The sequence below is a fragment of the Rhagoletis pomonella genome, unplaced genomic scaffold (assembly GCF_013731165.1).
Source record: "Rhagoletis pomonella isolate Grant_MI unplaced genomic scaffold, Rhpom_1.0 Rhpom_scaffold_01002, whole genome shotgun sequence".
Classification (NCBI taxonomy): Eukaryota; Metazoa; Arthropoda; class Insecta; order Diptera; family Tephritidae; genus Rhagoletis; species Rhagoletis pomonella.
Window position 1 is genome coordinate 28,515 of NW_023459556.1, and position 16,934 is coordinate 45,448.

The following is a 16,934-nucleotide window of genomic DNA, read 5'->3' on the forward strand; positions in this document are numbered from 1 at the left end:
TTTTTTGTCCGAAGTTTGAAATGTGGATATATGTGGTGCTGGTTAATATTAACATTAAATAAACAGAAGAAAAAGAGCCAAAATCGGTCAAAAAATATCACTTTCGATGTCACAAGTGTATTTTTAATTTGAGAATTGTAAGTGTTTTACACTTGTACCTAATTGGGCACAACTTGTATCAGCTTACGTCGAGCGCACATTTAGTATATTTAAGACTTTTCTTAGCGGTAATCGAGTGATAATGCTCCGCGAAAACTTCAGTAGTTCAATGTTCAACTCAAACGAAGAAAATTCTCAATCAAGGTACAAATTTTTCTTATAATAAATTATACTGTAGGAACGCAAAAATGACAAACACCCATTCGCTGACGTCACACAATACTTTTGTTTACATTCACTGTTGCCAACTTCGTGCTTTTCGCACCATATTTAGTGGGTATTCAAAACGCGAAATTTTCTGAGTTTGGTGCTTGGCGCCTTTCTTTTTAGTTTGAAGACACCAAATTTGAAAATCTTAAAAAAATGGAAGCAAAATGTATAGCAATCGTCAGTGTGGTAAGCAACTTAACAAAAATTTAAACAAAATCATGGCACAATGACAATCATAAGCGACAACAAAATATGTGGCAGCCCCTTCAATCATACCAGAAGAAATCGACCGTCGTGCAAGAAACATTGATTTTTATTAATTTAAATCGGCATCCTTACAATAAAATTATGTATGCATATGAAGTCCATAAAATACACCAATAAAAATTTGGTGCTTTTTCAAATTCAAAACTGGGCAATACTGCCTTTTGTTCGATGCTTCCTCTTTTTCTTGTCGAGTTCGTCTCGCTCTCTCATTCTGGTATTTGTTGACGTCACGCCCGCTTGCTCTCAGCTAGATTAGCGCAATCTTGTATTCTAGCATTACTGGTACTACATTGTATGGCCATGTATGTTAGAGTGTTAAAAAAAAAATGTTTTTTAGAAATGTAGTTCGGGGCACCTTCCAAAATATTTTCTTTTGCCGAAAGAGGTACTGCCATCACGTTCCTAATGAGTACATACAAGTAATTTTTAAGCAAAAAACAAAACCGACTTCAATTCTCATATAAAAATTTATGATTACCGTTAATTTGTTTGCTAAATTTGCTCAAAAAGTATTACAAGCTTCAGTTGGCATGGCAAAAGTTGCTTAAAAATAACATTAAAGGCGGATTCACTGTTCATGTCCGCACACTTTTTGTTAGTAATTTTACGCGTTCCTTTCCCACTCTGTCTCACTAAGAGCGCGACAAAAATGTGCTGAACACTCTTTGTTCGAATCAAATTGATTTTCATACCCTTTCCGAACGACTTTATGATTCGGGTTGCCGCGTTCTCCTTTGTATGCGTGTACATTGTACATGGCGCATGAGTAACATTCTTTTCTACTCATATTTCAACAAAAAGGAACATTACGCATTTTCGTTAGACCTTTCACAACTTTTTTATTCATGCAACAAGTGAAAAAAAATACTTAAAAACTATTATTTTTTTCATGTTAAAATTTAGATTTTTTTCTTAAAAATTAAAATTTCGGGGAAAATGATCTTATCTAGAGAAACTGAATACAGATTCTAATCTACGACTCAAAGTTAAGTTTACATGTTTCGGTGTTTTTTTGTGTAATTTCAAAACTTGAGATTTTCCCTACAGTTATGACTCTAACGGCACGTTTATCGGCAGTTTATCACGTTATTTTTAGTACTTTTTTCTTAGCTTATTTTGGTATTTTTAGCGCCTTTTCTTGCCTATTTCGGAAATTTAGTTTTTTTTTTTATAGGTTTTTAGGTCCTAAAAATCCGTTAGCTGCCATTTAATACCGGGCAAGCATTATTCTCTAATTTCCTTCCAATCCAGCTCGCAAAAAACGTGAGTATTTTATAAATCGCTGAAAATTCTTCCAAATGCTAATTGGGTATATGCCTGACAAGTGGTGAATGGCAACAGACTCTCGCAATTGAGCATAGATAGTGCGCTGAAACCACTTAAAGGGGCTGCGACAACGCTTTAATGTTTAGGCTACATTCCTAAATGTGATATGATCGGTCGATGGAAAAGTTGAATAGGCGGTGGCGGTGGCGGTGCTGGCGTGTTACGCACGTCTGCAAAATAACTGCGCAATTTTAACAAATACATAAGCAAATATTCACTAACATATACTACTAGGTATTTTTTTTTTTTTTTGAATTGCAATCCAATACGTGCGGCACTTAACATAAAGTGTATTTCATACATTTATAGGTATGACAGTTGTGTTGCAAACATTACCATTATACATATGTACTTAAATATGTATGCACATACATAAATACATGCCCATATATGTATGTAAATATATACAGAATATATATTTACGTACGAATATTTTTACGTGCACCAACAACACAGGATTACAAACGCCATTTTATAGCCCAAACGCAACGAAATCGAGCACAATTGTTGCGTGAACGCAGGTGATCACTTTCAATTGGAAACTAACTGTCAAGCCTGCGCATGCCCATGGATGCTTATGCTCCTGCAATTTAACTATGCACATACATACATACATATGTATGTGTTTGGGTATTCATAATACACATATCTACACTGCAGGCATCTCAGGCGTGACTTGGTCGCCACAATTGCCACCAATTGCCTTCAACTACGTTACAATTTGGCCAATTGGTTTTTGTTAATGCCTTCGACTTTTGCTTTGCATTGTTGTTGTATAATATTTGTTACATCCATACATACATACATATGTATTTATGTGCCTTCGTATTAAATTTCTGTTGATGCTGCTATACCCATATCGCATACCATACTCCATGAAATAATGTAACATTGCAAAATGTGCTATAGCCTAATTTTGTAATTAATTACGAAATGAGTGCAAAACATACATACGCTGTCAATACAGGTATGCATGTATGCACGTAGGTAGTTATTTATATGTATATGTATAGATGGGACAAAATTTCTTTGAACATTACAGAATGTGTGCAATGTTATCGATGTTGACGTTGGCTTCAAACGCGGCGCGATGGCGTTAATTACTACTACTACGCTGATGTGTAACACTTGTCATGCTGCTAGCTGTGTGTATTGGGCTGTGGTCGGTCAGTTTTAAATTTATTGCTCTATTTTATATTTGCCGTCTGGTAGATAGTTATTTAATCGTAAACATGGCGCTCATAAACTACAGTGCGCATATGGACGTGTATAAATATGTAATGATGTGAGTGATGTAACTATGCATTAGCCACTGATGTCTGGTGTTACTGTGTGCAGTCGTATGTATGTACATATGTACATACATATAGTATCTTTGACTTGAGCGTGTTAGCAAAAAGCATGGTCGATGCGGTGATTCTTCAAACCATGCCAACTCCCATAATGTCTTTTCGGTAAAAAATTAAAAAAAAAAAAACTTTTATTGCATTTGTAGAAAGGAATGTGATGCTTAATTTACTGCAAAAGTAGTGGGCAATAAACGTAATTCATGTTAATTATTATTTTTTATGAAACGTGTTTTAATGTAAAAGCCTCGGCCAAACCAAGGTTAATCTAATGCTGGTATTCAATAAGTCAGCCTCATCGCCAGCCATCAAATTTTATACTATAAATTAATGACTTATTTTGTGAGTTGAGACGATTTGGGTATTCAATAAGAGAAAGTCACAAAAGTTCACCAAAAGTGTGTGGTTGAAAACAAACAGAGACAGTCAGCTGATAGCATATATTTATCTATGCCATTTTGCTCGAGGTGCTTCAACAGTCTCAAGGGCCGAGTGGGGAAAGCACTAGCGGGGCATTTGATAGGGCCAAGAATCGAGTTCTCGGGCAGCGAATTTTTTTTTTTTTTTTTTTTTTTTTTTGTATTATATGTATATGGGCGTTTCCATCGGAAGGTCTAACGCAAAAAAATTATAGTCATATATCTAACGTATTTATGGTCGAATTTGTTTGTTTTTTTTACAATATATACTGCTTATATACAGAAACATTTTTGAAAACCCGTATTTATGGTCCGATTCGGTTTAAATTTGGAGTATGTGGTTGAAACACATAATAAATCATAGATTTCCAAAAAAATTACTGTTATTTGCCTTAAAATTTTGTTTAAAAGCAATCTTACCAAAAATATGACGATGGGGAAAAGTTGCCATGCGACAGTGATTAAAATTAAATTTAAAAAAAGTATTAACCTTTTTTTGGTAAAATCAAAACCATTTTTAAGAGACATCAATGCACAACATTCTAAAACTAGTCACATTGAAATATTGCCTCTGGTTTGTCTGAAATCGGCGTTTGAGTTGGTGGCCGCGAAAACCATATCTGTTTTTGTCCCATGAATTGAATTTTTGTAATTCTCTTGAAAAGGAAAAATTGGCCAAAACCAAATTTAGCTCTAATTATAGGGCTATTTAAGAGCTATAAGTTAAGCCTACTGTCAAAAAAAGGGGGTTAAATTACGGGTTTTTTCAGTTTGAATTTGTACAATGGTCACGTTCGACATAATTGAAATGCCCATATTTTTTCATCCTTAAACATTTATATTTTATTGTTTAAATTTTATTTTTTATTTTTTTATACTAAAATATTTTGGTTTATTTCCTATGGAAATTATTGTTAAAAAATTGTTCCTAAATATTTTTCGTCTGACTTGTTTTGATACTAAAAACGTGAGACAGCTTACTCGTCGTCTTCATAAAAGTCTCAACCTTCGTCCTCATGTTCGTTTGCGTATTCGTGATTGCCTTGCATGTTCTATTGCCTATTTGTATCGTATTCAACATCTTGTTCGTCTTAATGTTAATATTATTTCATACTTTCTAAAAAAAAACTAACATTTATTACAAACCAAAACTTAAATCTAAAAAAAAAATACTTATTTTCCGAGCACAAATCGATGGCTGAGTGGAAGATGGACCTATCTCGGTAGCCAGTTCGAAAACCCCCATTCTTAAAAAATTTTTCAACAACGCCCTATTTCAGAATTTGCTTAAAAACGCCCTCTTTCATAATTCGGTACCAAAATGCCCTATCTCACCACGTTTTCAATGTATTTTCATTTAAGATAGAGCGGTTTTGAATCGAGTTCTGAGATAGTGCATTCTTCAACCAAATTCGGAGATAGGGTGTTTTTCAATACAATTCTGATATATGGCGTTTTTTAATCAAATTTTTAGGTAGGGCAATCTTGAAAAGATTTTTTGAGATAGGTCAATCTTCCACTCAGTCATCGAAATAAAGTTAAAAAATATTGATTATTTTTTCAATCAAAAAAATAAAACTAAAAAGATTAGAATTATTTTTTGAACATTAAATGAAACTCAGTAAATAATCAGTACAAAATATTTTTTAAAATAAATTTTGTAACGTTTACGGTCTTTGGTTGTTACACAAATTGGGGACCTACAGTTTTACGCCGCTTCTGAATGGCAAATTGATTTTACGATTTTTCATGGCAGAAATACACTCGGTGGTTTGAAATTGCAGTGTTTCGACTATAGGGAGGTAGGTGGAAAAAATAGTGAACGTACACCCTGATTTTGCTGAAACGTCACATGTGCACAATTTTTTTTTTTTGGAAAATAAAGAATTATGAAATAAGGTAAACAACACACATTTCCGGAAATTTCTAGAAAATATGCGAACAGTTTCCAAAGGTTTTATAATACTTTCTGAGTTCGCCTAGCCTGATTTTTCGGTCTTGTCAATTGCCAATTGTCTATCTTGCCATATGATATTCGGACAAATTCTTTTTATTTCAGCATTATGCCGTCCTACTAATAAATTCTTAGAACTTAAGAATATTGAGTTTTTATGAAAAAGGCGGCAGAGCAATTTCAACAAAAAACCGTTTTTTTTTTTTTTAGTAGCGATCGCTCCTTTGTAGGCAATGGCAAATCTCCGAGTGTATTTCTGCCATGAAAATAACTTCACAATATAACCATTTGCTATTTGACAAAGCCATGGTCCACACCACAAATCGGAGGAGAAGTTCGGCCAGGCGTAAGCAAATGGGCCAGCGCCAAATACTATTATTTTTATTAAATACAATCTACAGCTCTATGGGCTCACTTCACAATAAATCAATTTTTTTCCTCCATGTATTACACATTTTCCATCACCTTTTGTGCAATATGTGCATTGTCAGTAGACGTGTAAACATTTTTGACCTATTTTCAAATGCAAAAAAAAAAAACCAAAAACATCGTTATGACCAACCAATTTTGCACGCAATTTTGGCATCGAACTGAAGGTCGTTTATTATGAAAAATATTGCAGACATACATAAATTTATCAAAACATACTTGTACATATGTAAATACTTATTGTACTATTTATTTTTTTCAAGATAATTGCTTACGATTGCCGGGTGCAGCAAATTTTGATTGCTAGCCAATATTAATAACGCAACAATCAGGTACCTAACCCAAATGCAAATACATACATACATACATACATACATATGTATTTATTTATATACTCGTATTGTTATGGTTAATGCAAGCGTTCATTGAGTAAAGTTTAATAGATTTTTCTTTAATCTTTGTTATTGAATAGATTAAAGCTGTGTGCGTTTAATGAAAGGGAAACGAATTGCTGGCAATATTAAATTTGAAAATCATAGCATTTATCTGAATTACTAAGTATACAGAGTTTTTAGATAAAAAATGTTTCTTAAATTAATGCAAATTCGTTTTCAGCGTTAATTTTATATTTTTAAGTGATTTATATTGCAATAGATAAATATCAAATCCTTTGAAAAGCTGTCCACAAAAAAAAAAAGTTGCGAATAATAAAATATAGTTTCTTATTTATTGACTCACATTCGAATTGAGTCAAAATATTTCGCTGGGGGTCATAAACTAGACTTAACCATACCTGAGCTCGTGCTAAATGAAGAAAGAATGCGTGACTGTGTATTTTTTGCAACAAATTAGTTACACCTAAATATTGCTCCAAATTTTGCTGGAAAAAAGTTCCTTCGTTTTTTTTTGGTAGAACGTTTGATGGTAGAATTGATAATTATCATTGATATTAACTATTATATAATAGTAAAGCACCAAAATAAGCTCTGTTCTATAGATTAATTTTTATAATTATGTTTGTTAAATTTTTTAGCTAGTATGTATTTAATTTTATTCAAGGCGAAAACCTAACTAAAAACTTTAAAGTCGTTTTTCTTGTATGTTTGCTTTTCTGAGCCATCATTGTTTTTTTTTTAGCAAACGAGCGATGTAATCTGTGGAAATTGTTTGGTGCACCTTATCGAAAACAACGAATTTTAATATAATACACTTTTGTAATGTATTAATTTCTATTATAAAACGTTTCGCTTTTCAACTAAATATTAATAATGAACAAGAGCAGGGACCGAAAATAGATCATCGCAAAATCGTAATTTTTTGTAATATTTTTTTTTTCTGTAAAATTTAATCGTTATTCTCTGCAATATGATCAAAAAATAAAAAGTAAAGGTAAAGATAAAAAAGTTACAGAAAAAAATCAAGAAATACCAATAATTCTTGATCGAAACACTAGAAATCATAAGATAACGGTTAAATTTGATTGGAAAAATAGAAGTATGATTTTAACGGTTAAATAATATTTTATTTTTTATTTTAAAGATCATAACTAACGCTTATATCTTTTTTCGGTCAAAAAACTGTATATTACTGCGAAAAACTCCCGTTTCGCAGTATATCCATTTAAAAATAACAGCATTTTTTTGCAGTAAGGTATATTTTGAAACAGTTTTTCAATAAAATAACGGCATTCCTGGCAGCTATAACTTCTACCGCTTAGACTTTGTTGCTTTTTCCATTTTTCCTAATAAACATAATCGAGGTACAAAGCTCAATAACAATATTAAAATAAAATGTTAATAAGCCACAATAAAACTGGTGAATTTCTCACTTTGTACAAAAATGAGAAAAATTCGAAAAAGGTGCACAGCAACAATTTTCTAGTTTGAAAAGTTACTAATTATGTCCGACAATTTGCTTTGTATGAAAGAAAACAATAACACCATCGACAAAAACGAAAAAAAAAATCAACGCGAATTCTTGCCTATTGAAACTTCCACCTTATTACCAAAAATTAACGGGAATTTTTCAAAAAATTATGAATACAAAGTTCGTTGATTGACAACAATTTTCCTACAAAGATTGAAATGTCGATTCATATGATGTTAGGCACTATATAATTAACTAGACTTTAATATAGAATTTTTTAAGATTAAACAAACGAAAGAAAAAAGTCAAAACTGGGTAAGATGTCGGGTCCCTATTTTTTAACATAACAGTATGTATGTATGTACATATATGGGCAAATCTAAAAACAGGTAACCTTTGTATTATTTATAGGGAATTTACATGAGGCGATTTTTCAGGCGATTTTTAGTTGAAACCAACAATCGCCTGGTGTAAACGGCCTTTCAACTAATCGCTTTCAATGAAGTTGGTCGGCTGCCTACTTTCATTCAACTTTTGGTTCAACTAATCGCCTGTGAAAGTTGAATCAAGTAAATTCCCTATTAGCTTTATTTTCATTGCTATAAACTATATCAAGCTGGTTGCTTTTGGATATAATTCATAGACGTATACTTGAAGCCTCAATAAAAATTTGATGGATGTTTTCATTAAAAAAAAAATATTAAAAACAAGTGAATTTTTTGTGTAATTTTTAAGAGGTGAAAAATTAATAATGTCATCACTTTTGAAGCACACCATATACTAGTTTGAAATTTTCTGGACAATTAGTACTTATGTGTACACTTAATTTTTAGTAGGTAACGAAAGTGTCCCCCAAAAAATAACTAATTGACAAGTAACTCAAAGTGTGTAACTCTACTTTTCACAATTTTCAAAATTTTCGATTTATCGCATATAGTTTTTGAAGCATTTCATTTTAAAAACTTTTTAAGTACGTGTTGTATTCTACAAACAATTAAGAACAATTTGATACCTTTGCAAGAGGTGTGCTTTCAGAATAAACCCACTTTTAAAGATAAAATATTCTGCGATCTTGAGCGCAATTTTTGTTCCAAAAACATCTTAATTGAGGGCACATTTTGAAAATACGTCGAAATGATCTAAATCTTTTTGTAACTACTAGTCCTTACGACGTTACATATACCTGTAAAATGCTTTAAACAAATTCTCTCTAGAAGTGTGTAAAAACTTAAATTCGTCGATCCCATACAATTGATTGTTCAGAGAACTTTTCCAATTAAGCAGGTAAAAATGTAGTATATGTTCACTTTAACATTTGCACGCGTACGATTTATTATTCAGATATAAAGTTAGAGTTATAGTGCAAAAACACATACCAGAGTAATCAGTTGTATTGGAGCTAGTATATGTTAAAGTGAACTTATTTCGATAATCTTAAGGTAATCGTTATGTTCAAAACTTTTGTAAAATAACTTCAAAACATAGTGAAAATTTAATCAAATTTCCAAGTGCCGTCATCTCGAAAACCGGAGCCAATCTGGTAAAACGGGGGATGCCATTTAATTTAAATAGAACGTCCCAATTAAGTGAGTTCAACTTTAAAAATCTCTGCTCAAAATTCACAACTCGCATAGCGTAATTTGAACCCAGCTTATTCTTTTGCTTTCTATTTCAGGTTGGCCCTAGAGACAGAACAACTTAATTCTTTTGGGAGAGCAAAATACCGACCAAATAATTACAAGATACTATGAATTGAATCATATATAAGACAGAGGTGTGGCTACAAATTAAAAAAATTAAAGTTTTTCTTTTGAAAGTGTGCCCATATTTTTATCTTCTGTGAATGAATTGTTACTTTTTACGAATATTATACTACGACTAAATGCTATTTGGGTAATATATGAAAACGCATTTTACAAATAATTAAAACTTTACTTAGAAAACCGTAAAAATACATAATATTTAATATAAAATAATTTCTCTAAGCAAACACTAAAAAAAGAACGCACTACATTTTTCGATTTTCATTTGAAATAAAATGTCTTTCACATTTTTTTTTTAACAAGAAAAAGGGCGGAACGTTGAAAAATTTAGCACAAATTCAATAATACATATTCAAAGTATTCCGCTTTTTAAGACGCTAAACTTAAAATTGCACTTTTTATATTAACTTGGGCCTTAGCCCTTTGCAGTAATTGAAACAAGTTTTTTAATTGTTTAATTTGCAAATATAAATACAAAGTACATTGGTTTTCAGAATTCATCATCCAAGAGCGACGCCATCTATTCAGTCATTTTGAGTCAGCTAATTACAGGCACTAACAAAAAATATTTATTAAATACCTACAAAGAAGTGCAAAATTAGACAAAACGCAGCTTATCTCCAATGTAGGCTGATGCCTAACCGACTGAGAGATTGACAGATAAGCAGCAGATATTTTAGAGTCTGCTTAGATAGCTGACTAAGTGGGCGGGCAGTTCAGGTCATAGACAAGCATCAACACTACCACCAACACTAACATCATCAGCAAGCGTATCTAGCGTATCGACTGCAGCAACGTGCATGTACATATGTATGTATGCATGTACATATGTAGCAACATCAACAGGGAGGGCGCACAACAGCAGCCATGAAGTGAAGACAATAACCGAAAATTAGTAAAAATGCTCTTGGGTCTGTCATGATTCACAAAATCAACGGCAACAATTGACTTTGCAACAACCTCAGACACAATCAAAGTCGCAACCGCAGACATAATCGCGAAATTGTAAAATGTTGCCACTAAGTAAGCCAACTGCAGCCGCAGCGGTTTTGACACTGTAAGCATTGTAGAGACTCTTGGCTATGTGCTCCTGCAGCAGACAAATCACAAAGGAGCCATTGTTTATGAGTATTTGTTCTGGCGTTGCTTTATTCATTTGTTTTTGTTTTTTTTTCATTTTTTATTGCCTGCTAGCCTACAAGTTTGTTAACTGAATAAATAATTCACACTTACTGCATTGTTATTTGTGATTTATTCCAACTTTTTTGCGCTGACAAAGGCGAGTGAGTATGCACACAAAAGCAAACCAAAGTATTGGCCTTTTCCGTTCCCTGCGGCAAAGAAGTGTCTTCAAAGAACCGGAACACGTACACTTTGTTTTTAAAAAGCACGTTCTACAATTGTTTACTTCTTTTTTCTTTAGTTAAATTTGCTTCTTTTGAAGTTATTTGCAACAACTTTTCACTGCGAAAATTCACAAATTCTCACTTTTGCTTATTGCTTTAGTTGCACTTGAGTTCACAATGATGGCTTCGTTTGTTGCAGCCCATTAAACCGTTAATACTTTATCTATTAACGACCGTTAGTTCAGCACTTTTGTTTTCAACGCGCGAGCTCAAATACATAAATGACTTACTTTCTTTGAAAAATTTATATTTTATACCGTAAATTTGCAGAGCGTATTGGCTTGGCGCTTTAAACAAGCTTTGGCGCTTGCGCTCTGGCACTCAATGTGGCGAGTGGAATATTTCGAATACACGTATTGTCAATGGAGTGGCATTTAATAAACGTTGCTGTTGGCTAATTGTTTTCTTCGAGCCGCTCAATGATTGCCTCTCTAAGCGCAACTATTTATTTCGTTGTATTTAGTACTGAAATTTAAAAAGCAGATATACGGCGAGCGTTCACGCTCTTGATTTTGGTTTGAGTGGATCTCATTTGGTTACTCTTTTAAGTGAGATTATTTGAGATTTCTTATTATTATTATTATTTTTTTTTGTTTTTTTTTTGTTTAAAACGACTGTTAGTTACTTATGAAATATATGTGAAAAAATTAAACTAATAACTTTAATCATGAAATTAATATATCACTTTATGTTTCCTACTTCCGATCATAATGTAATGGTGTTATGGTTTTAATTTTTGTAAAGCCCATATTCACGCTTAAGCGGGAAATAAATTCTAAACTAATTTTGGACTGCTGTCAAAATAAACCTTGAAATGTGTTGTAATTTGTAAGAATAAGAACTGTATGTACTAAAGCTCTAAGCGTCAAATGAGTGTTCGTCTTCGGAAGACAAAATCAATGATTCGAGTGTATGTAATTCTATCATAGGAAAGATTTTTATTATAACAGTAGTTTCAGTTACCGGCTTTCTAGGGTTTTTAAAATACTGTTTTAATGGCTCGCTAATATTCAGTACGGAATTCTTAAGAAATTAAAGCGTAGTTACAATTTTCTAAAGTTTTTTTGTTTTTTTTTGCGGAAAGAGAGCAGTGTCAAAATTCCTTGGACACTACTATTCACACAAACAAAATAATAGTAACTTTGACCGTTTCCGTAGGAGCTGGATACTAAGCTTAAGCAAGAGCGTTTTTTTCTCGTTTTGAAACAGTTTCGATAATTTCCTTAATTAGACATACTAAGGTTCGGCCAGCGGTTGAAATTTAACCACTAAAGTTAAGATTAAATGATGTGAGTTAGGGTGAGGTGAATTAAGGATGAGTTGAGGTGAACTACGAGAAGTTGATGTGAGGCGATTTGAAATGTGGTGTGGTCAGCTGAGGTGAACTTCGTTGAACAATATAACACAACATGGCATAACATAACATAGCATAATCAAACAAAGCATATTAAAAGTATCGTAATATAACATAACATAACGTAACAAACGTAACGAACATAACATAGCATCACATAACATAACATATCATTACATAATATAATATAACATTACATAACGTTATACAAAGTACAATAACATAACATAACATACCAAACCATAACATAACACAACATAGCATAACATAACATAGCATAATATAACACATCATACCATAACATAACATAACATAACATAATATACCATAACATAGCACCGTAACACAACACCATAACATAACATATCTCATTCTTCAGTTTTATCTTTTTCTTTATTTTATGACTTACTCTATCTCTATCGTTTTTTATCTATATGTTTATCTTTATCTTTATATTTATCCTTTCATTTTCATATCTATCTTTTCCTTTACAATTATATTGATCTTTACTTTCATACTTTTTTCATATTCATATGCGCTCCATAATTGTCATTACATTAAGTATTTAAATTTAACTCTTTGTCTCTATCTTTAAGTTTCTTTAATTTTATTTTAATCTTCGCCTTTATCCTTTTCGTCCTCTAAATATTCAACTTTACCTTACTCCTTAAATTAATTAATTAATTTATTTAATTCAGTATGAATATTAAAGCATATGTACATTTAGGGGCATTTTTGCCCTAACCAAGTACATGTATGGCATTTGTATTAGTGTCACTTTTGAATATATCTTTTCGCTTTATATTAAACTTATTTGAAGTTTTAGTAACTCTCTGCCCATCAGCATCAAAATACCTTTCTAACGATACCTAATTGTTTATACCTTAGAAGTATAGTTCAGCCGTAAAAGGGGAGTAAAGAAATTATGTTTGCATATTTTATATATATATATATTTTTTAATTAGCCAATATATCGCCAAGAGTTTGTTGGAAACATCGATCTTGAGTGTGGAAGCTTCGTTAGTTACTTATTATACAGTTCGAGCCTGAAGGTATTATGTTATTGTTACTCTATCATTCTTTGTTTGTGTGGTTTCTGAGAGTAATCCCGCATGGCTCGCTTAAGAGTTTTGGTTGGCATATCGACTACTCGCCCTCCTATGACATCCCTGGTTAAAGGAAGTATGGAAAATCACACGCTTATACACAGAAGAATATTGAGCAATGGGGCGTACTACATATTTGTCAACTTGCAATGGAGAACTTACCGAGCAATCAAACGCTGCTGCCATGTTCTACTAGGCAACTCAACCAATTTTTTCCATTGATAACTGCACACACCATACAACAGCTATTATGATCTTTCAATAATTGTGCATGATTTCATAATATCGATTTTTTATTCACATCATTATATGCTTCATCTGAACCGTTTCAAATATTTTTTAGTTGATAATCTTCCAAGTGAGATTACTTTTTTTTTTTTAAATTAATACAGCTAATTTCATGCTAATCGCTGATATGCTAACTACAATCAATAAACACAGAAGTCAACCAGCTACAACGCTTGCGCGAAGTAATCAAAAGACTTAAGCAACGAACTTGCAGTGAGCGATTTGAGCTCCTGAAAGCACATCGCCACATACGTGTATGTATTTAAAATTAAAATAACATAATTTGAGTTCATCTGCTGGCGACTAGTAGATATTTAAATTTTTTAATCACAATAATTTCTGTAATATATTTTTGCATTATATTGTCTACTTGTATGTATGTATATGTAGTATGTTTGTATATATGCGGGTGGCGTTAAAATACAGGTTTTGCGCAAACAGAAAAAACAAATATGATGTCTGATTGCTTGTATCGCATTTAAGCATCTTCATGTATACATCTATGTACATATGTATATGTATGTACGCCTATTTTCCAGATTTTGCATGTTGATTTTCTCAGCCTTCAGTGGTTTGCCTTTATAAATTTGTATTCGTCTTTTCAACTTTGGGGTTTTTTTTTGCAATGCACATTTATTTTATTACCTACTATTGTTGCGTAGTTGTTGTTATGTAGCGTATTTATTACTGCACAAGGTGTATCATAATAGTTGCATATACATATATACTAGATACATATGAATGTGTGTTTAAACATATATACAGTATTGGCCAATAAAATAGCACCCCCATTTCAAAGTTTATTTATTTATTTTTAAGAATTTTCAATTAAAATATAGTTCATTCTCTAATAATACCTATATAAACCCAAGTTTAAAACTTTGTAGAAAACTACAAAAATAATCGAACAGATTTTCACACAAATTTTAAACTTTTTTCTCAGAAGTGTTAGAATTTTTTTAAGTACACATTTTTACAGTTCATTCAATTTTAGCCTAAGAATGTGCAAGTTTCAAGTGGCTAAAATTACCGTTGATTTTTTAGAATTTTTTTCGGCCGAAGGTGTAGCGGGTTTTTTCCATATGAAAATAGATTGTGTTTATTCGTTATATGGAAGCAAATGCGACAAAAACAATTCTAAAAAATTAATTTTTAGCCACTTGAAAATTACAATACAAAAATTGAATGGGCTACAAAAATGCGTACGCAAAAAAATTTTAGCACTTCTGAAATAAATGTTTGAAATTTGTGTGAAAATTCGCTGCACTTTGGTTAATACGGGTTTCATTAGACGATGAACTGTATGTTAATTGAAAATTCTTAAAAATGATACTATAGATATGGCCAATACTGTAGCTCTCGTTGTGTGTTTGGTTTAAAAAGCCAGTGAAACCACAATTGCATTGATGTTATGCGATACCCTGCGATATTGCCTGCTGCCTCCAGTTTTTTGTATGCATGTAAATACGCGGCATTTGTGTGACTCTAGAGGGGCTAATGAATAGTTGTTTTACTATTTTATTTTTTTGTTTGCTGTGCAGTTGAGTTCTGCTCCCACAACAGCGTCAAATATTACTATCACTATTAAAACTAGTAATTGCATGAAGATGAGCGATATAGCAGCAGGTAGAGAGGTTGCTAGTTCTAAGCTTTTTTTTAAGATAAACCCAGCATAAGGCGCTTGTTAATTAGATAAATGAATAAAAAATATTATAAAATAATTTTAATTTTACCACCACTGCCTCTTATCGCATCCTGCAGTCATTGAACTATCGCTTTTAAATTCGTTTACTTGCAATAATTCTTGCTACGCTTACTATTTACTTGTGCCGTCTACTTTCGCTTTCATTTCACTCAACGGGGCTCATTGAGGCGTGCAGTAGCGCACGTTGCAGTTGCAGAGTCGAGCCGGAATTTTGGTGTTACATTTCTACGCCGCGCGAGATGCTGCTGTAGCGACAGGTGTATTTAGCAATAATCCGGCAGCATTTGCTGCTCGCTCACCATTGTCCATTGCACTTCGCACAGCTGATTTTTGCTGGCATTGTTAGGCGCGTGTTGTTGGCGTGTGCGTGGTAGTGGCGCGTACACTGACCGCAACTGGCAGTTTTAGCATTGCATGCTAGCTTAATATTTTAGTTTGTTCAAATGAAAGCGTTTTTCTTTTTTCTTTTTGTTTAAATAAGTAAAGTAAAGTATTCAACAATTCAATTAAAAGTCAAAGTAATCGCTAACACAATACTACTAAATCTTTTTATAAACATTTTTGTATTGCCCATTTTTTTGCTTTATAAATTTTTAATTATTCAGCTGCCTTATTGTGTGCATTGTTTAATAATGTAAATTACAATAGATCTTTATAAGTGCGCATGATCGCATTTAATTGCCATGACGCATTTAGGAGAATTGTGTGCGAGCATTTTGCTAATTGGAAATCATGACTTATGAATCACAACGCAGCACTTATGCATGCAGCAGCATATTTTTCAATCTATAATCAACTATATATGTATAAGCACACCTACGAACTTAATTAGTTAGTATGCAGCTATATATGTATGTAAGTACATACTACATACGCTTACTAATTCATATTCTAGTAGCAGCCATAACTTTTTTGGGGTACACACTCTTTTCCTGCTGGTTACACAAACTCTATGTCGCACAGTGGTAGAGCTCCAGAAATTTTTTGTAAAAAATAAGAAGGAATCGGCATAGAACCTCAATTTTCCGTATGTAACATTTATGGACATAAATCAAGAAAAAAACGAGAAATTTGCGTGATCGATTTATTTTAAAAAATATATTTCCCATATGTACCTAACCTCAAAATCGTCCTACACCGCGGCAAGAAGCACAATAATGAATATATGACTCTGAAATTTTTTCTATATATTTTTTAAAATGTTATATGTGAACCCTCAAAAATTGGGCGTAATAAGTTTACATACAAACTTAACCTCTAAAATGCCTTAAAATCCTTAAAAAGCGGACCGATCATTCCGATGTGCCTATATGTTAGTAGTAATATTATAATTAAA

General features: G+C 32.3%; 1 protein-coding gene across 1 annotated transcript in view; it reads right to left on the bottom strand.

The window, feature by feature from the left end:
* Positions 1 to 11,301, bottom strand: part of LOC118751801 (putative mediator of RNA polymerase II transcription subunit 12) — a 32,445-nt gene extending 21,144 nt beyond the window's left edge. The window contains exon 1 of the mRNA XM_036486613.1: positions 10,973 to 11,301. Coding sequence (XP_036342506.1) covers positions 10,973 to 10,977 — 5 coding nt within the window. The 5' untranslated portion in view covers positions 10,978 to 11,301. The remainder of the gene's footprint in view (positions 1 to 10,972) is intronic.
* Between the last annotated feature and the right edge of the window lie 5,633 nt (positions 11,302 to 16,934).